Genomic DNA, 22,631 nt, shown 5'->3' on the forward strand with positions numbered 1-22,631 from the left:
ACATACCAGCCCCCATGTTCCACAAGTGTAAACTGACTGCACGGAGGGGACTGTCATCTTTTGCACCAGAACACACTGCAGTTCTCTCGATGCAATGTTCCTTGTTTGCAAAACGAAGGGCACAAAAACGCATGAAAATACGAGAAGACATGGGATTGCGTGCATTATTTTCACGGTGTAGTGCGAGCAAGAGTAAATGCCTCACAGCATGTATGCATGATGAGACTTTTTTAACATGAATCCCTCTGGAAACTGGCAGCTTGTAGCAGGAGCGAAAAGCTAATGGATTTCAAAGGAATCAAATACTTTGCCACATGCCACTAACACCAAGATCAGATGCTGGGGGAATTTGGGAGGTAGACAGGATGTGGGTGGTGGACACCTACATTTCATTCTGCGTCTTGCTCCATCTGTCAAAATGATGGCAGTCCCCAAGGATGTATACAAACTGACCTTTTCACAATTGATCGCGGGAGAATTGACTGTTTCACAATTGATCATGAAATGAAGGTCAAATCGGATATATATGTGGGGGGAACCCCCAAGCAAACCCCCACTCAATCAAAACCACCTACAACCCCTTACCCAATCCCATTATATTATTTATTACCCCAAACCCACCCCACACATATATATAAAAGTAAAATAAAGGTAACGGTCAACTGTGCAGAAGGTTAATTAGAACCACTATTGTTAGGTCAATTAGGACAAAGGTCAATTGAAAGAGGTCCATTTAGGTAATTGTCCCCAAGGCTGCCTTTTGAGGCATAAAACAATGCACAAACGTAATACAAATGGATTTTACACCTCTCATAGTGACGCAGGGACTTGATACATGACCCTGCGCATGTCTTAAGTAAGCAACATGCCTCTTTAAATGATTCTATTCCTCATCCAATGTATTCTCTGGTGTGATTGTGGTGAGGAGTGGATGCTGCACATTGAATTAATGCAATGGGCCTCATTCCGTGTTGGGCGGTAAGGGTTTACGGGCACCAGTAAGGTGAACCCTTACCGCCCAATTCCGAGTTCCCTTAGCGGGAACCGCAAAAGACGTGTGGTCTGACCACACGTCCTTTGCGGGTCCCGCTAAGGGACCAGGGCCCTAATAATGGGCCTGCTATTTGCGGGCCCGTAATTAGTGCCTTCCCCATTCCCATTGTACCCTATGGGGGCTCAAATGGGAATGGGGAATGGTTTACTGAATGGGGACTTACCGGGTCCTCCAAGGTCGGAATGAGCCGGTAAATCCCCATTCAGCCAGACTGGACCCGGGTTTGGAGGCAGCCATGGTTCTATTTGCACCATGGCTACCTCCAAACTCGTAATGACCCCCAATGTTCTTTTGCCAAAGTAAATCACAATGTGTTTGTTTACTTCTATAACACGACATTACTTTGATTTACCTTGGGTTGTGTCTTTTTATTTTTTTATTGGGACGTGCCTTTAATACCCTCCTTCCCCATCACTATCACCCCCACCCTAAATACCACTCACAATACTATACCCTTTACCCTAGTATACATTGTTATTTTGTATGAAGTCCATGTGACTGACATTTTGCTAAAGATTGAAAAGAAACAACCAAATAACTATAACAAAATAAAATAAATAAAAAATATATACATATGTACTCTCCCATCGAGGTCAATTTGTCAAAGTAAATTATCACGTTGTAATTTCCTTCGGCAAAAGAGCGAAACACCCACAGAATAAATGTCACATATGAACAGAAGTTCAGAACCTCGTTAATCAGGCTCAGAATCAGGCTCGGGCTCGTAGACTTCAGGTTTCAGGTTTGGGGCTTCCCTAATATGTCACAGGGGCTTTGGCACACGTTCACATGTCCTCCTCTACTGTAGCACTTATAGAAGTGAATTTGTGGTGGCAGACAGGTGGACACCCCGTGGCATTCTTCCAGGGGCGGGAGATGCACATAGAGGTACTTATGTCCTGAAATGCCAAAAGAGGGTAAAGTGGGTGGCACAACTCAGCCTGCTCTTCAGGCCAGCTGAGCCGACTGGGATGAGTGCGATGGATGTGCACATCTTACAACAGGTGTGCCTGTCTGCCATCCATAATCTAGCACACAATTGTGGTTCAAACACTTCTACTAGGGGCTGTATGAAGGTATTGGCGAAAGTTATACTTTTCAAATCTATTTGAAAAATAATGATATTTCAGGCATTTCCAATTACACATAATCACTCCACAGAGCATGTGAATGGTTTATATAGAGCATGTATTGTATTAGTAGCACTTTCAATGATACATGTTCCACATAGAACAGAATCTGATTAAGCCCAAATTAGAGAAATCGGGATGCAAAGAGGTGGGGATTGTCATTGGCATTGTACACCTGGATTTCATAGCAAGCCAGGCATAGTTACTAACGGCATTATGCAATGAGGTGGTGATTGTCAATGGCACAGTACATCTGGATTTCATATCACACCATGCATAGTTACTAATTGCAGGGTGCAATGAGGGGGGTGTCATTGGCACTGTACATCTGGATTTCATATCACACCATGCATAGTTACTAACAGCATGAGGCAATGAGGTGGGGATTGCCATTGGAATTGTACAGCTTGATTTCATATCACACCATGCATAGCTACTAATTCCAGGATACAAAGAGGTGCGGATTGCTATTGGCACTGTACACCTGGATTTCATATCACACCATGCATAGCTACTAATTCCAGGATACAAAGAGATGGGGATTGTTATTGGCACTGTACACCTGGATTTCATATATTACCATGCATAGCTACTAATTCCAGGATACAAAGAGGTGGAGATTGTTATTGGCACTGTACACCTTGATTTCATATCACGCCATGCATAGCTACTAATTCCAGGATACAAAGAGGTGGGGATTGTTATTGGCACTGTACACATGGATTTCATATATCACCATGCATAGCTACTAATTCCAGGATACAAAGAGCTGGGGATTGTTATTGGCACTGTACACCTGGATTTCATATATCACCATGCATAGCTACTAATTCCAGGATACAAAGAGATGGGGATTGTTATTGGCACTGTACACCTGGATTTCATATATCACCATGCATAGCTACTAATTCCAGGATACAAAGAGGTGTCGATTGTTATTGGCACTGTACACCTGGATTTCCTATATCACCATGCATAGCTACTAATTCCAGGATACAAAGAGGTGGGGATTGTTATTGGCACTGTACACCTGGATTTCATATCACACCATGCATAGCTGCTAATTCCGGGATACAAAGAGGTGGGGATTGTTATTGCGACTGTACACATGGTTTTGATATATCACCATGCATAGCTGCTAATTCCGGGATACAAAGAGGTGGGGATTGTTATTGCGACTGTACACATGGTTTTGATATATCACCATGCATAGTTACTAATTGCAGGATGCAATGGGTGGGGATTGTTATTGGCACTGTACACCTGGATTTCATATCACACCATGCATAGCTGCTAATTCCGGGATACAAAGAGGTGGGGATTGTTATTGGCACTGTACACCTGGATTTCATATCACACCATGCATAGCTGCTAATTCCGGGATACAAAGAGGTGGGGATTGTTATTGCGACTGTACACATGGTTTTGATATATCACCATGCATAGTTACTAATTGCAGGATGCAATGGGTGGGGATTGGCATTGTACTACTGGATTTCATATTACACCATGCATAGTCACTAATTGCAGGGTTCAATGGAGTGGGGATTTCCATTGGCACAGTACACCTGGATTTCATATCACACCAGGCATAGCTACTAATTCCAGAATGCAAAGAGGTGGGGATTGTCATTGGCACGGTACAGACGGATTTCATATGACACCATGCATAGTTACTAATTGCAGGATGCAATGGGTGGGGATTGTCATTGGCATTGTACTACTGGATTTCATATCACACCAGGCATAGCTACTAATTCCAGGATGCAAAGAGGTGGGGATTGTCATTGGCACGGTACAGATGGATTTCATATTACACCATGCATAGTCACTAATTGCAGGGTTCAATGGAGTGGGGATTTCCATTGGCACAGTACACCTGGATTTCATATCACACCAGGCATAGCTACTAATTCCAGGATGCAAAGAGGTGGGGATTGTCATTGGCACGGTACAGATGGATTTCATATGACACCATGCATAGTTACTAATTGCAGGATGCAATGGGTGGGGATTGTCATTGGCATTGTACTACTGGATTTCATATCACACCAGGCATAGCTACTAATTCCAGGATGCAAAGAGGTGGGGATTGTCATTGGCACGGTACAGATGGATTTCATATGACACCATGCATAGTTACTAATTGCAGGATGCAATGGGTGGGGATTGTCATTGGCATTGTACTACTGGTTCTCATATCACACCATGCATAATTACTAATTGCAGGATTCAAAGAGATGGGGATTGTCATTGGTACGGTACAGCTGGATTCCATATGACACCATGCATAGTTACCACTGTAAAGTCCGACAGCTTCTGCTACAAGCATCACCACAGCCTCTACCTGATCTCAATACTATCCTGTCGCTGCCCTCTCCTGCTTCCTCTGAATGCAGCAAAGACGGGCTCTCTACTTAGAGTTAAGTAGCAGGCAATCACCACCACCAGCTCAGGCGTGTTTGTAGTCCCATTCCTGGCCCTTTTACCAAGGAAATGGAACACTAGGGGTTGCCACCCTGTTGCTCAGTTGTGGGGAATCCCTAAGGATCTGGAGTGTGCTATTCTAGTGGCCCATGCTGGGGTATAACCATTCTCTTTGCCCCTGACTGCCTGCAACAAGAAAGATGTGCCTAGCAGAAGCATGGTTTCCCCCAGGTACTCCAAATATTGTACTTATTTCCAACAGTGGCTGCTTTAAAACCATACTACTTGTTTGATCAAGTGGTAAAGCTGGACTGTAAACTAGGCCTTCTCTTCCCAGGACTGCAGATTTAGCTGCATCTTCTACAGGTTGCTTACAGAGTTGACCCTTATTGGATGGCACCCAAAAAAGCACCCAATAGGAATATAGCTTCATTGAGATCGGAAGATCGAAACACGTAGAGCTTGTCTTTGTTTTTCTAGAATTGAGCATTATAAAAATCGTTATTATGATTCTTTTTGCTCAAAAGATGTAGTCATTATGCAGGGTTACATCTAATCAGTATGAACAACTGTGTTACTTCTTAATTACACACTATCTCTAAAAAAATTCAAAATGTTTCTTTAATTACTGACAGGTATAGCCAGTATTTCTATATCCCTATAGATACCACAATCAACCCAAAAAAGCCCACCCATTCACTTGATCCAGAAGGACAGCGACCCAATTACTATGCCCACCAATAACATGTGTATTTCAAATGAGTAAATGATCATTAACAAATATGTCTTGAACACATTTCTTTAGGATCAATCTCATAGCCACGGCTCCAGCCCGACACATTCGTGGATTCTGTGCATTGCATATAGCATGATCGTGTTTACTCTGCGCGTGAACCGTAAAATGGAGTGTGGCATCAGACACAATAAACAGTACCCAACCGTGGATAAATTAGACTCCGGACATGTTCACATGTAAACGACAGTCCTCCTAGCTTACTTAATATGTCAAGCTCAGATGTGACTGTCTGTTACGCGACACGCCGGCCTAGGATGAATATGAATTACATGAATTGATTTCATGGAGCTTAATCAATACTATTATTCACTCTCCTATCATAAGTGACTAGAGTTGGTTAAGCTGTGCAGGGTGGTGTGCTGTGATCTGTCACATCAGAGGCCTACTTGCCAATTGAGTTGTATAGCAACAGCCCCGCCAATATATTAGAGCTCTCTGCATCCCGCCTTACTGACAGAGCCAGAGCAGACCTCTCTGCACACCACAGTGCGGCCCTTTCTGTTTAAGTGGACATATATTATTCATGTGGAAGTCAATTAATTCAAGTACACTGGCATTATTGGCTAGTCACCTTCTATGATGTAGATGCATTCTGTGTCAGGAGGATACATGCTGGGATAATTGGGGGAAGTGAAAATGCCTCCATCTGCATTTTTCGTCCAAGAGCCACAGTCCACTGTTTTCTGTCCTTCCGGAGGAGTCTGTTTTTCTGGAAGGAAAACAAAAAGTCACTTTTAACAATGAATGCTTGGGGAAAGCAGTGCCCAATTTGATTATTTGTGTATGGATTGCTAAGGAACTCATTCCAAGAAGCTGCCTAACCCCCTAACGCAGATATTAGCGTAATACACTTTATTCGACAGTATTTTGAATGACTTCATTTATGCAGATATAGCACAGCGTACTACGCGATCGCGTGTCATAAGGATCTCGTTCGACGATTCATGTGTTCGTGAGCGGATCCTTCCACCCGTTCATTCATTCATCCATCTATGCACAACATCATGTGTTCAACTTCTAAAAATGGACAATATAAACACCACCCACCCCACAAAAAAGGTAACGTGCTTACCTGTTCCTTTTTTTGTTGTTCCACACACATGTAGGATGATAAGACTTGCTACAACTGAAAGAGAAGAAGAGACTTTGATTTCCAATTGGAAAAATTGCTTGCGATGTTAAGACGCACTTTTATGTCTCATTAGTGTCGGTGAAAGGGTGTGCACTGTTCAACGATTGCCCGATGTTCTCGTTATATAGGGGTGTAATTTACTATGGGTTTGAGAGAATGAAGTTGATTAAATAGACACATGCACAATAACTTTAAAACTGATGGAAGGAAGGAAGGAAGGAAGGAAGGAAGGAAGGAAGGAAGGAAGGAAGGAAGGAAGGAAGGAAGGAAGGAAGGAAGGAAGGAAGGAAGGAAGGAAGGAAGGAAGGAAGGAAGGAAGGAAGGAAGGGAGGGAGGGAGGGAGGGAGGGAGGGAGGGAGGGAGGGAGGGAGGGAGGAAGGAAGGAAGGAAGGAAGGAGGGAGGGAGGGAGGGAGGGAGGGAGGGAGTGAGGGAGGGAGGGAAGGGAGGGAGGGAGGAAGGAGGAAGGAAAGCAGGGAAGGAAGGAAGGAAGGAAGGAAGGGAGGAAGGAAGGAAGGAAGGAAGGAAGGGAGGGAGGGAGGGAGGGAGGGAGGAAGGAAGGAAGGAAGGAAGGAAGGAAGGAAGGAAGGAAGGAAGGAAGGAAGGAAGGAAGGAAGGAAGGAAGGAAGGAAGGAAGGAAGGAAGGAAGGAAGGAAGGAAGGAAGGAAGGAAGGAAGGAAGGAAGGAAGGAAGGAAGGAAGGAAGGAAGGAAGGAAGGAAGGAAGGAAGGAAGGAAGGAAAGAAAGAAAGAAGGAATTCTAGCCTTGAGAGATTTCTACTTCTACACACAGCCAGGGTCGGACTGGGACAAGAAATAGGCCCGGACACCCAAAAAAAAGTGGCCCACCCTTCGCATCAAAAAAGTGGCCCACCCCTTGCATCAAAAAAAGTGGCCCTCAAACCATCATCCGTGATTCGCGTCAATTCACGACTTTACAGAAAATGCTACTTATGCAGGGTTCATGTGTCTGTTACATTACAACACAACTCATCAAATAACATAACTGTGTATACAAGAATGAATCACCATATGTACCATAATATCTGTGTGTATAGATCCATATTGTCAAATTACTGTAAATCCAAACAGACGTCCAAGGCCAAATGTTAATAGGTTATTGTAGAGCACTTACGCTCAAGCTCTTTTTTTAATATAACTAATATGCATACAATATCACCCAACCTGTGTTGGTACTCATGTATCGACCTCAGAAGGATGAAAGGTTGAGATGGCCTTGCTGGGATTCGAACCTGCAACCTGCGGTCTGCTTTCCAGAGCTGTTTGGGTTGATACACGCCACTGGCATTGGGCTTCTGATAGTGCATGGCACCAGGGGTCTCGGGGCTCCTTTCAGGTCTCTTATTTTCTGGCCTTCCTTTTGTGCCAGCTCACAGCACGTGCACATTCTTTTTGAGAGCCCACAGTAAAGAGTTAGAGGGGCGACATATTTTCCAGCAAAGCAGAATTTGGAGATGTCGCCTGCCATTCCCCAGAGGTGCCTTCTTTCTATTAATGTGTGCAGGAGTGGGCGGAGGGGGACACCTTAGAGCTACACTTGCAAGCTCTCTGGGAGGCTAGTCCCCATGGAGAGCCTGGGGCTGGAGCAGAGTCAGCCCGCCTTCGGGACACAGCGACAGGGGACTGAGAGTGCCCCCTCCCTCGCCAGCCTCGCAGTGGCACCAGCTAACCTTAAAAGCTCACAGGCCTCCGATAGGCCAGTCCTAGCTCCTGGTCATGCATATTATGCTGCGCCCACTCGTGCATTAACCCTCCAAGCGCAGGGTTTGCAGGCAGCGCAGAAGAGATGCATTCCTGGGTGGTATTACAGAAAACTTGCACTGGTGATGGGCAAGTGGCACTTGTTTGCCCTTGTGAAAAACAAATATAATTTCAAGGAATGTTTGCACCAGGGCAAAGGAATAAGTGTAGGATAAACAATGCTCTGCTGCAAGGTTGCATTGCAAGAGTATGTTTCTGTACTAAGGCAATGTGTGCCCTCGTGATAACGGCACTTGTGCCTGTGTACAATTTCTATGATTTCACACCAGCTGCTCATTCCAAGTACACGGCTGCATTTCAGGACATCGCCCGGACATCACACCTCCGACACAGTTCATTGACTGCAGCCCCGGCACACAGTGGAGTAACTTTGCTGAAAATGTTGGGGGGACATAACATCCGAAAAAAAGGTGTCCCAACCAAATGAATGGGGACAAAATGGTGTTCCATGAAAGTTGGGGGGGACAAACACCCCTGTCCCACCCCTAAAATTACACCCATGCCGGCACACTACCACCCAGATCCGCAACACATCAAAGCTTTTCGACCTTTCGAATTATACTATGGAGGACATCCTGGAATTGGCCACCATAAGGCACGCCCTGAGGGGTATCCCCTGCAGGGCACCCCCTCCCTCTCAGGCCCCACTGCATTTACCAAGCAAGAAACTAGTCCAGGGCGTTGTATGCATGTCCCAAATCCCTCAGGGACTTTTAATTTGGGCAGTGCACAGGCAAACAAATCAGGCATACACCAATATACAAAGTGCACTTCACATACAAGACCTCTGGTGACAGCAACACTGCTGGCGCTTAATAATATGAAGAACTGTGACATTGCTGTCAGAAATCAAGGGTATTAAAAGCTATTTAACACTCGTTAACTGCTTAAGTGGTCACGGAATGGGGAGGATAGCATGAATTGGTGTTTTTATAGCATATTCACAAGGCCCAGAACGAAATCCAGCCCTGAGATGCCAGAAGCTCTGAGATGCTCACGTACAAATGTGATTCACACAGATTTGATCATGCGCGTTTCAGAGATGCTCTGGGCATTTCCGGATCTGCAGCAGTTTTAGGTTTTGTGAATCAGGCATGAGGTTGCATGCGCTAATCTGAGATGCTGAAGGGTTCCAGTGTCCATTCTTTGCTAATTAGGCCCACTGTGCTTGATTTTTGCAAAACGTGCACGTCACAATGAGATGGGAAATCCCACAAAGATGCACATGCAGGCTCACACATCTCACTGCAATGTCGCCATTCAGAAAAGGGCTCCACGTCAAATGTATGACATCTGACCCAGTGCTGCATGACAAAACAGGCCATGATGGATGCACACTTTTTTATGCACATTTTGTCCCAGTCAACATGTTGTTTGAAAACGTGGGAATCTGTTAAATGAATTAAACAAGTGTGCATTTAACTTCAAAACCTAGACACAGCCGCAATCCATGCCTGGTTGGCCCCAGAGACTATAGATGGCTGTGAAGAAAGACCAGGGGAGCAAGGGTGGTGGGAAGGGGTGCATTGGAGCATTTGTGCAGGAAACAAAGGACACTTTTCAACCTCGATGGGAATAGAGACGGCATTGCTGCGTGCCGTGTCCTGTGGCTTGAAACAACAAACAACATCAATGGCATTGATGTGCACCAGAGCACCCCATGTGAAGTGAAGAAGCACTGGGGGACATACAAGTGCAGGGCCACGGCCCAGAGCAGGGCCCATGGAAGTGGGGCGGGTGGCAGACTTGCCTCAGCCACAAAACGTACACCCGTAGAAGAAGCGGTGGCTGAGAGGAGGCCATCACTCGGGGACTAGACGCTACACAGCAAGAAACAGGAATGCATGCGCAGCACTCCTGGGTTACTGCATGGTGGTTTGTGCGCGTGTCTCGTGTGCTGCAGGAAGCACCGAAAGGTTGGCAGCGGGAGTTTGTACTTGGAAAAAAAAAGTCTGTCAAAATGCAAGTCTCGGGCGGATCGCTCAGGGGCAGTAGTGGCGACTATGAGGAGCAGAATAAATAATGAAATAATTATCTAATTTCAGTGGCACTCACCGTCGATACTGAACGCTGCGACTGCGATGTGTGGTGTGTGGCAGGCTGCAACAGGTCTCGAGTCGATGCCTCAATGCGCACACAGACAGCAAAGTCGCCCCGGCAGATGCTCAGTCTGCTGCTGCTGCTGGGGGCCAGGCTCAGAGGGGGCAGGCTGCTGGCTGTGAGCGCCGTAGCCACTACTAGTGCTGCTGCCTGCTGGCTGCCTGCAGTTTGCAGACAGTGTCTTCTTCGTCAGTCTTGGCAATGGGCACTGGGCTGGCTCAGCTGGCTGACTCTCTGTGGGCTGCCGCCTGCCTCGTCGACTCGTGTCCAAAAAATAATGCCAGGGTCAGCAGGAGGCCCACTATACCACCAGAGAGAGAGTCACCCACGTGTCCACACTCTCTCCGGCTCCAAGATTGTGGCGACACGGAGTCTGTCTGTCGTCGCAGCCCCAGGCACAAGTTGCTTTCAACTTTCAGGAAGTATCAACAACTTGTTGATACTTCCTGAAAGTTGAAAGCAACTTGTGTGTGAACTTGGGCAGCCCCGCCCCCGGCAGCCAGGCCCCAGCCCTGCAGGCAGAGGAGCCAGAGGGAGTGAGCAGCCCAGCCAACCTCCTGCTGTGTGCTACAGTCTGACTGCAGACCACCCCCACCGGAGTTTGTATTCGTTCATTTGTTATTGTTAACACGACTACACTATAAATTCTCACAGGGGGTGGGGGACCCAATGCGCCGCCGCCGGCCTGGCATGGCCTGCCCTCTCATATGCATGAAGCATGCATGATGCATGATGCATCATGATTATTTATGCATGCATCATGCATTGCAAAAATCAAAGCAAGGTAACAACGTGTGTGTTGTTGTTACCTTGCTTTGATGAATATGCTAATGCTCCTCAGGTCAGCACAAGAGCACCGGCAGCTCCAGGCTTAGCCGCAGAGGCTCCCCCTGGCTGGGTGGGCCGGCCCGGCCCCCCCAGTCCCCAGAGAGTAAGAGCGCTGCGTGCGGCAGCGTGACTGACAATGTGTCAGTTTCCTTTCCTTTGTGTTTCCTTTTCGGGCCCGGCGCCCGAGGCGAGCTGGCTGCTCAGGCCGCGCCCAGCGGCCCAGGCCGCCACGGGCACGGCACATGCACCGTGCGCACTGCGTACAGCGCACACACATACAAAAAAGGCCTAGCTAAGCTTGGGCCGCCCGCACCGCGCCCGCGCCGCGCCCGCGCCGACCTAATAAACAATAAAAAAAACGGCCCAGGGGTGGCCTCAGGAAAAAACTGGCCCCCAGGTCCCAAAGGTCATCGGCCAGTGGCCGATGGGCCGATGGGGCCAGTCCAACCCTGCACACAGCCTACACAGATAGGCGGAAGCCGGCCCCAACACCCTAAGGCCCTGTCTCGAGCCTGTCAGAGCCGGGAGGGCTGGAGGGCTACCAGAGACTCTACCTGTATATGCATGCTACCAAGGCGCCTCTGACATTCTCAGGAACACCACCAAGTGGGAGTGCCACTCTGTACTGCACGCAGTAAGAACATAATGTGTTTCAATTGCACCCCACTGTAATGTTATCGCACCCAATAGATTGTAAACTCTCCCTCGCCCAACATCGCCCCATTGCCTATCTCATACTATACGCCAGGCCAACCCACCTCCCATATGTTAGAGACATGTTACTGCGCCTCCACCTAGTCCCTGTCCCCACGCCCGATACTGCACCACAGCCACCTTGTGGCCTATCTCCCCACTACCACCATCAAACCAGCAAGGAGATGCAACCAACCTCAGCGCTCTGAGGTGCCACCCGCCATCCCCCACAATCTCCCGTAAACTGCCTGCCAGACACTAGCCCACTAAGCAAGCATCATGCTGGTATACTTACCAACCACACTATCTGTCCCCTGTACGACCACATCTCCCACATGAATGTCTGTGATACTCTACTGCACTTCTGTATTGTAATTTGCGCTGTCAACCAAATGCCTGTGTATGCTCTCCACACATACGAGCCTCACCTCTCCAACAATCACTGAATGAAAGCTCATTTGCCTTTACTTGTGTGGCACGTTTCGTATTCTTACTTGATCGCCAAAGTTCTGCTACTGTAACTTAGCTATGTTCCTCTGACACTGCTGGCTCACCTGCACTCTGTACTACTCCTTGAACTCGGCACGCCATCTCACCTACAACTACACTGAGTCACACCTCACACAAAATAGCACAGCAGCTACCTTGGCCTACCCCTTCGCCCACACACCCGCAACTGAGCACAACATGGCAACAACTGCACTCCCAAAACTCTCAGACATCCCACCCACCCCTTCCTACCATGTTTTTTCACCAAACTCATTTCTCCTAACACTGCCCATCGAAGGTCCACCACGAATCTCCACAACCTCTCAGATACTATGCACAACCAGCCTGACAACCTCTCCAGAACCCCCAAATCACTTAAACACCCCATATCCATTGACATCAGAAACAAACTCCTAGGTCTACGCTCCCGTTATGCCCCTACTCCCAACCCCAACCCACCACGGGCAAACCACATTGTTACAAAGACAACTGTCCCACCTGAGATTGCCAAAGTCTCATCGCCACCCACCCTGCCCAAGGCTAAAAGAACCACCACTACCACCCACTCAGATAAACACAAAAAAAGAAAAAATCTGGCATCCTCCAATCTGCAATGTGCACTGATTAATGCCAGATCCGTTCCAGCACATGCCACATAAATCCATGATCTCATCACGGAAACCTGGCTCCATGAAGCTGCAGGACCTGCCCTTTCACTAGCCCCCCGACAAGGACACTCTATCTATAGGCAAGATAGACACACAGCCTAAGGCGGGAGGGTAGCCCTCACAGTCAAAGACTGCCTATTGGTCAGACAAACCTCCTCACACCTCAGGGAGAACATTGATTCCTCACAGTTAAGATCACTATCTCCCCTAACACCACCTAGACCATCCACCTAGCCTACCGCCCACCAGGTCCAATAGCGGACTTCCATTATAACCTCATCCATCTCCTAGGTGAAAATCTGATAACCTCTACAAAAACAGTTCTCCTAGGTCACTTCAATTTGGGACTTAACGACCAGAAAGATAGACCCTCCAAAGCCCTGGCCCAGGCTCTACAAAAGCTTGGCTTCCACCAAAAAATCCTCACTCCCACCCACTGCAAAGGGTGCACCCTTGACTGGGTAGTAGATCACAACTGTGATGTAGACATCAGCTCCAACACCCCAACCCCTTGGTCTGATCATCACCTTACCCACTTCCTCATTCTGACCTGTGCCACCACACCTAAAAATCTCAGCCCTGTCCCATCTGCGTTAGCTAAAAGTGCGCCGAGCCTAACTAAAGAAAGGATCCTCCCCTACCTAGACACTCCAACACTCAAACACCCATCCTCCTCAAACCCATTGGTGCTGGTGGATATCTACAACACAACGCTGAAGACAGCCATTGACACCATTGCACCACTAGAGAACAAGAAAGTCAAAAAAATAAAACACTCCAATACTTGGTTCTCTGCCGAACTGAAAGAATTACGTGCCCTAAAACGTAAAGCCTTGAGCAAATGGCTAGGATCCCCACAGGAATCCACTCTATCCGCCTATAAAACCTTGGCCACTCAATACAAGAAAGCCATAATTACAGCTTAATCTTCTTCCTACAATAGAATCACCAATGCCACCTCAGAATCAAAACAACTCTTTGCCATCTTTAAAGAACTATCCACTCCAGCCACCAACTCACTAGAGATCGTTAAAGATAAAGCATGGTGAACGAGTGTACAAACAGCCTTGCTAAATAAAATTGAGCTCCTGCAAAAGAATCTATGAGCATCACAAAAACCTCTCTAAACATATAATGTTAGCATCCCACCCTGACTGCAAGCTCACCAAAGATAAAATAAACTCTTCTTCTTCAGGGAAGTTACTGAGTCCGAAGTAGTGGACATAGTAAAAAAAAATCACGCCATCTAATTGTAAAGGAGATGCCTACCCAGCCAAACTGGTCAAAGACTTTGCGGAGACCCTAGCCCCTTTTCTAAAAACATTCATCAATGCCTCATTCAATTCCAACACAGTGCCCGACAGCTTAAAAGAAGCATGGGTTCTTCTGAAAAAATCCTTGCTAGATCCTGAGATAGAAAACAGGCCCATTACCACTGTCCCATTTTTGCTCAAAATCCTGGATAGGGTTGCCTATACGCGAATCCAGCAATTTCTGGAAGAAAACAAGGTCCTAGGCAAAAGGAAATATGGATTCTGCCCAGGCCATGGGAGAGAATCCACCTTACTCGATCTCAAAATACAACTTGGCAACATTATGGGCAAAGCCAAACTGGCACTTCTCCTCCTGCTAGATCTGTCGGCTGCCTTTGATCTTGTTAACCATGATATCCTCGGGAATCAACTCAAAAATGCAGCCCACTTCTCCCCACAAGCCATAGCCTGGATCGCGTCCTTCCTCAATGGAAGACTCATGAGGGTCTTCTCAGACTCTGCTTGTGCTTCTCCCACCACCATACACTGTAGAGTCCCACAATGATTATGTACTAGACCCACTTTATATAACATCTTCACCCTCCCTCTCTTTACGTTGTGACAAAGCCTACACAATATATGCCGAGGACATGCAAATCTTACTCCCCCTAACTGGCATATACAAACAAGACTCTGTTGTCTTAACCAATATCTACACAGCCATCCAAATAGCTTGGCCTCAATGGAGATAAAACAGAGATCCTTGTGGTAAGCACCAAAGAAACGCTGAACAAACTCTCCCCCCAGTACAGTACCTTCAACATGGATAATACCCCTATCACTGTTTCCTCATAAGTAAAAACTTTAGGAGTGTACCTTGACTCCTCCCTGTCCATGACACGCCAGGTCAGTGCCATAGCCTCCTCCAAGGCTCTCACCACAAAAGTTATCAACGCGGTCAAACCATTCCTATCAACCAAAAACTGCCTATCAATTGCCAGAGCCACTGTCCTCGGCACCCGTCAATCAGGTTTCAGAACACAGCATTGGACAGTACTCATAGACCTTAAGGCCCAAGTTGATGAGCTGAGAGATCAGGGAAAATCTGCCCTACTACTTCTTCTGGATCTCTCAGCAGCGTTTGACTTGGTGGACCATAAAGTCCTCTGCAACCACCGTGAGTCAGCAGTGCATTTCCCGCAACAAGCTATAGCTTGGATTCAATCTTTCTTAAGTGAAAGATCTATGAGAGTCTTCTCCACATCAGAAGCAGCTGATCTCATTCCTATCACATGCAGTGTTCCCCAGGGGTCTTGCGTCTCTCCTACCATGTATAATATGTTTACCAAGCCCCTCTTTGATGATCTGGACTGTCTCAGTGTCACCTACACTATGACACCCAGATTCTCATCCCACTTACAGGCGATTACAATCAGGATTTGGCCTTGGTGAATAGAATATACCTCACAATCCAGACATGGATGGCACTCCATGGTCTATGGCTGAATGATGACAAAACAGAGCTCATCATCCTGGGGACCACACCTAACATTAACAAAATGTGGCCACCACTATACCTCTTTTGATATAGATGGCAATACGATCAAGGTTGCTAAGGAGGAAAAAACCTTAGGTTTTTACCTTGACGCCACCCACACTCTGACTAAACAAGTAAATGCAATGACATCATCTACAGCCTACACATGTAAACTGATAAGATCTGCTAAACCCTTCCTCTCAACAAGTAGCTGTACCACATTGGCAAGAGCACTTGTGTTGTCTAAATTGGACTACTGCAACGCCCTACATATTGGATCCAACAAACACATCACTAAGAAAATTCAAACCAATGCCTTGAGGGCAGCGTTAGGAATGACCAAAAGAGATGATATATCAACAGCAAGGAGACAATCCAACTGGCTCTCCACCATCGATAAAATCAGACTCAAAACTGTCTCACTAACTTTCAAGTCCCTTAATAACGCAGCACCTTGTTACTTGACAGCGAGGTTCAATAGAAGACTTACACTCCGACCTACCAGAGTGGCCTATACTAATTGTCTGACTGTCCCCTCCTTCAAACTGATGACAATTGGAGCTAATAGCTTACTTGTCAAAGCTGCCCAACTCTGGAATTCCCTCGTCCCTTTCCTCAGGGTGGACCAAACTTACCCACACTTCAGACGAAGCATTATTAACTGGTTTAAAACCAATGATATCTAAGCCCAAACGAGCCACCCCCGCTCTAACTCTACTCCCTTGTAACATCTTCAGAGCTAAAATGCTCTATTAACAGTTACATCAGCACACTTCTATAACCCACCCCGTGCACTCCCTCTCTCCTTGTACTTGGTTTCCTACAACCTACACCACACGCTTGTGGCAACCTATACTGTAATTAACCTGGTACTTTGTAATGTATCTCATCCATGTATATTTGTGCAATATTATCCTTTGTATATCTGAGTATTATATCTGCAATCCTGTAAGTTATTATATTTTGGTTTGTATCTTGTATTGTGCACTCCCCCTCTCCTCGTACTTGGTTTCCTACAACCTACACCATACGCTTGTGGCGACGTATACTGTAATTAACCTGGTACTTTGCAATGTATCTCATCCATGTATATTTGTGCAATATTATCCTTTGTATATCTGAGTATTATATCTGAAATCCTGTAGGTTATGTTATATTTTGGTTCGTATCTTGTAACTATGTAAGCTGAAAATGTCCTTGTCCTCACGCCCTGATACCCCTGGGTCTGGGGCGCGTTACAAATAAATAAACAAACAAACAGTCGGCACCAAACTCAACTACTGTAATGCTCTCTTCCTGGGCACCTCTGCCAAAAATATTAACAAGCTACAAGTAACACAAAACAACGCCCTCAGATCAGCACTGAGTATTCCAAAAAGGGAGCATATCTTCCAGGCAAGGAAAGACGCACACTGGCTGCCGGTTAAATAATCCATTATCTTTAAAACCATGGCCATTACAAACAAATTGCTTTCACTTAACCCCCCACCCCCACTATCTATCAGAAAGGATCACCCTCAGCTCATCAACCTGACCCACGAGATCTCATCTCACCAACCAGATCTGTGTCCGCTCATTCAAAAGATCCACAGCAGGAGACTCCAGTTTTCAACATTTAGCACCCAAAAACTGGAATGCCCTCCCAATGCACCCAGCAATGATAAGTCCTACACAGTCTTCCACAAGGTACTGAAAACAAAACTGTTCTACTAACTATGCCACTGCTTCTTCTCTGTAAACTGCAACATTTGTTCAGTCTTGCTATGCTGTTCCACTGTAACCAAGGAACATGTACTCTCGTACTCTTGTCAATATTGTTTGCACTGTTTCTTATTTGATGTAAGTCTGTACCAAACAAGTATTCTGTAACAGCACCACAATGCCCTAGGGCCGCTGTGCGCTTTATAAATGTAAATAAAATGAAATAAATAAATAAATATAAATCATGCTCCATTACAAGTTATATATGTGTATTGAAGACCTGCAGAAGACACTTTCTGTAAACGTACCATCTGTTTTTTGTCCGGTTCACCACCACCTTTAAATTAATTGCTTCACAAGGCACTTGGCTTGTCTGCCCATTTGTGACTAGTTTGCTACAATTGACCTGTAGACAAGCATATAAAAACACGTATTTTACAAATGTTTTGTCTTTAAATGTACATTGATGTTTCCTCTGGCAAAGGTATGGCCTGTGTGAGCCATTCCTATGTTCCCTGATTGACCAAGTGAGAATTCCCCGGAGAAGCACTAGTTCACAATAGTATTCGATGGCACTGACCGGGTGTGACAAATTGACTCCCCCGTCAAAGGAGTGCACGGTTGAGTAGAGGCTAAAACGGCCACTCAGCCTTCACACTTTTACAAACTGAGAGCCAACACAATCATATCAGCAAAACAGGCACAGTTAAGAGGTGTACTTCCTTTGATTTTTGTGGTAATGTGGGTCGAGAGAAGGCTATGTTCTTAAGAGGAGTGTGATTGTGATTCAGCAGTAATCCAAACAGCAAAGTAATACAGTACAAAATAAAAGGAATGCTCAATCAAGCTTATACATATGATATGATAATTTATTTATATCGTGCTCGTACACAAAGTGTTTCAGAGTGCGACAAGGCAAGGGAGGGAAACAGGGGAGAACAAAACGATCTTAGTAGGCCCGGTGACATTGAGAACGCGCAAATGCATGGGAAAGGGAAAGGGGAAAAGTGCATGGAAGGGGGAGAGTGGAAAGTGAGGAGCAGAGAAGAAACATACATAATGATAAATACAAATAAATAGATAGTAGAGGCAATAAACAGTGGTAGTGCAGTCAGAAAGTGCTGTGTTTAAGGCAGCAGACTGGGTAAGTCTGATAAGTGCAGAAAAAAGAAGAAAATAGGGGTGTGGGGAACTGTATGGGTACAGATACAGTCCACCAGTGCAAGGCGTGGCCAGGAAGCAGTGCAGGAGGGTGGCAGGGTGCACGGTGGGCCTAGGGGACAGAGGGTGGCCAGGTGCACGGTGCCAAGAGAGCAGTTCAGCAGGGGAGAGGGAGAGCGAAAGCAGAAGCAAAGAGGAAGGTCTTGAGGAGCTCCCGGAACCAGAGATGGTTCTCCTCAAGTTTTAGAGTGGCAGGGAGGCTGTTCCAGAGGGAGGTCCCAGCCGAAGACAGAGATCTACCCCAGCTCGTTTCTTTGAAAAACAACTGACCCAGAGGGAGTTAGAAGTCGATGAGCGAAGAGCTTGAGAGGGGAGATATTTGCGCAGGCATAGCTGAAGGTATTTTGGACCCAGGCCCCAGAAAGCCTTGTGGACAATTTAGAGGGTTTTTAATGTAATCCTAGCGTCCACTTGCAGCCAGTATATATATATATAAATATATATATATATATTCAGTGAAAAAACTTTGTTAAAGGGACGTTATGGTAAAGTTGCGCTATTAAAACCTATGATATTCAGTGAAAAAACCATGTTAAAGGGACGTTATGGTTAAGTTGCGCTACTAAAAACCTATGAAATTCAGTGAAAAAACGTTGTTAAAGCGACGTTATGGTTAAGTTGCGCTACTAAAAACCTATGAAATTCAGTGAAAAAAACGTTGTTAAAGGGACGTTATAGTTCCAAGTAAAACAGAAAAACCCTTGATATTCGCCAGTTATGGTAAGCTAAGCAACCATAACTCGCGCCACCACTGTGCACTGCTAAGACTAACACCCAGGACATCAACGATGACGTCACTGATAACACACTTGACAGCATAAAAGAAAAATGGATTTATTGTTGACCAATTTTAATAATTTGAAAACTTTTGTTGAAGATCATTTTAAAACAAAAACCTCATACCATTACCCCACATGTACTTGTCCCCCCTCACCATATCACAGTCAATTATCCCCAAACCCTTTCCATAACCCAAAACGTTTTGATGAGACTTCCATCCCTTCTTCACCGGACACCAATCATGTTCAAACCCCTAATTCTCCTGTTTTTGTTTCCGTTTCTGCCTCACCTTCTCTGTCATAAATTATTAATATATGTTAAATAAAGTTACATTTTTATATTGTGTTGTAATTAGTTTCCGTTTTTTTTAATAAAAAAAACAATGTAGGTGTCCGCGGACAGCGCGGGTGTTCTGAAATGTTCGTAAATAAACGAAAATGGAGGTGTCCTGAAGAACACTATACCTGTCCGTACTGTTCGCTAGCAAGTTGAAACTGTTCTAAGAACACAATTGGTGTCCTGAAATGTTCTTAGACCAGTGTGAATCCGTTGCATCCTTTCTTGTGGGGTAATGGGTCCACGGAAGGCCCCCAGTTGCATGGGTTCTGGGTCCGGGGTTGGAGAAACTGTGGGCTCAGGTGTAGATGGGTGTTCTGTGGCGGCCTTTTGGAAAGCCGATTTAGACTTCTTATTCTCCGCTCTTCTTTCTTGGATTCAGAAGTCTATTTGCAAGGAAAGGTCCATGAGAGCCTGGAAGGAGCTTGGGCGAGCTACCATAGCTAACTCATCCTTTATTTCTTCATCCAGACCTCTTCGGAAGAGGGTGAAGCTGGCTTCTTGAGACCAATCTGCTTACTTTAAAACGGGTCACACAGGTGAGCATATCCTGGGATCCTTTTTGAAATTCGAGTAGTCATTCTTGAGCACTGTACACCTGTTCTGGGCGATCAAACATGGCTTTTAGAGCTGCCACAAACCCATCATAATCATCCAAGAGGGCGTCGCCCGAGTTAACTAAGGGGGTTGCCCAAGTCAAGGCATTTCCAGTGAGGTGTGAGATCATAAAGCCCACCTTTGCTCTAGGAGTGGAAAAGTAGTAGGGCTTGAAGGTGAAGTGCACTAAACATGAATCAAGGAAGGCACAGAGAGACTTTGAAGAACCATCATATTTGTCCACTACTCCTCCCAATAACACGCTTTCCTTAGTTGCAGAGTCACGTGACAAAACTAGCTGTTTCAATGCAGCATTCTCAGCCTTAAGGTTCTGTACCTCCGTGGTTAGTTCCTGCATGCCTGCATGAGGTCTTGAACAGCGGCTTCCATCTCTGTATCTGTATCGTTTTTTAGGCGTCTCAATCTGTCACAAGTCTCTCCCCTTCTCACCTGCTTTTGTTGTTTGCTTGTGACCTTCTGTGAGGTCTTCTTTCTAACGGTCCGGGATTTGTACAAACCCGAGCGCTGGTCCTCAGATTCCAGTATGCGTTTCGCTATCCAACTTCCGGGAACGTTCAGAAGTCCAGGGTGGATACCAGGAAGGAATGATGTTCGCACTCGGAGGCATGGAACGCGTAACCCGAGCACGGAAGAAAATCCAGGAAGATCGGAGGTAAGGTAGAGGAATGGAAGGAAGGAAGGGGAATTCAAGGAACCGGGAACCAGGAATCAGAAGAGAGCTCCGAGCAAACTCCGGCAACACACGTGTGAATACAGCAAGCGGTAGTGTTGGGACGTGCAGAGCTGCGGGGGCGTGTCTGTTTTGTAGAGCGCACAGCATGGAGCGTAGAGACTGGCCAGCAGCATTCCGTTTCAAGCGGCCATGTTGGAAGGATCACTGCAGTCAATCCCCTATGGGTCAGGGACCAGGAAGTCCAGAAGGTGCGCAGACGACGGTTCATGACACGGGCTTGCTTTTAGTGTGCCTTGCGGGCGGTCCCTCTGACACATAAATGCAGAGGGAGAGGACCAGAAGTGACGCCGGGAGTCAAGAGAAAATAGTAATGAAGGAAAGACCTAGCTTCTTCTCCAAGTACAGACCCATGTGCAATCAGTCCACACATTAAAAGTAAAATCCCTAATAAAATACACAATTTCAATTTCGAATAAACAAATTCCAAGTTCGGGCAGTAATAAAAGTTATATTTCAATGTAAAAGAAACATGATTAGGAAGCGAGCGGTCCGTCAGGGAACCAACTCACATGGATCACAGTCACAGGCGATCCCTCCAGCTCATAAATGCAGAGGGAGAAGACTGTAAGTGATGTGGGAAGCCACGAGAAAATAATAATGAAGGAAATACCTAGCGTCTTTCTTCAAGTACAGACCCTTGTGCAATCATTTAGCACATAAAAATAACTTTGGGTTTGAGTAGGCTGTTTGCAAGTATTCACATGCTACTCATTAAATGTCATGTTGCCAAACTACAAGGTACCTGCTGTGGGTGTCACTAGACAGTCACATCAGAGATGCATATTTGCTCTATACTTTTCAACATAGAGCATTATTAAAGGAATGGTTCGGTCAGAAATGTTTATTGTCCCTACGGGTCAGCCATGTGTTTTTAAGCGTAAGTCTGTCGATCGTAGAAAAATGTCCTATGGACCTTACCCGCGTTTTCGTCTACTAAACACACGCGAAAACAAGCAGCAGGGCGCCGCCATTTTGTGATAATCTTATCACTTGCCCCATCGCCCTGGGTGACCTGCTTTTGCGGCACTAAATCATATCCCCCGCCCCTAAGCCTGTCATCAGCAGACGTGTACCGCCCATTTCCCAACCCCAAAGCACATCTCATGTCAACAATCGTTGCGCTTCAGCTAATGATGTGTCGCCATGGAAATGGCAGGACGCCTCTTTACTGAATAAGTATAAACAGACCGTTTGACAACAGACCGCAGCAGATTTTCGATTCCATTCCTTTCTCTGTGTTACTTTGAGTATTCTGTGACTCGTTTCTGTGCTCTGGTCAGCTACCTTCACTGCCTGTAGCCCGTTTGAACAGATACCTGTAGCATCGCTATACATTATTTTAGTTTGTTTACCACAC

The 22,631-nt window shown here is 46.0% G+C and overlaps 1 protein-coding gene across 5 annotated transcripts in view; it reads right to left on the reverse strand.

Annotated features, from left to right (window-relative positions):
* Positions 1-22,631, reverse strand: part of NETO1 (neuropilin and tolloid like 1) — a 1,259,189-nt gene that overhangs the window by 1,200,088 nt on the left and 36,470 nt on the right. For all 5 annotated transcript variants that reach the window (XM_069620705.1, XM_069620706.1, XM_069620704.1 and 2 more), the window contains exons 2-3: positions 6,480-6,533; positions 5,979-6,116 (exon numbers count right to left, since the gene is read on the reverse strand). In XM_069620705.1, the coding sequence (XP_069476806.1) occupies positions 5,979-6,116; positions 6,480-6,533 (192 nt within the window). The remainder of the gene's footprint in view (positions 1-5,978; positions 6,117-6,479; positions 6,534-22,631) is intronic.

The sequence above is a fragment of the Ambystoma mexicanum genome, chromosome 5q, assembly GCF_040938575.1.
Source record: "Ambystoma mexicanum isolate Mex_15411 chromosome 5q, UKY_AmexF1_1, whole genome shotgun sequence".
In the NCBI taxonomy this organism is placed as follows: Eukaryota; Metazoa; Chordata; class Amphibia; order Caudata; family Ambystomatidae; genus Ambystoma; species Ambystoma mexicanum.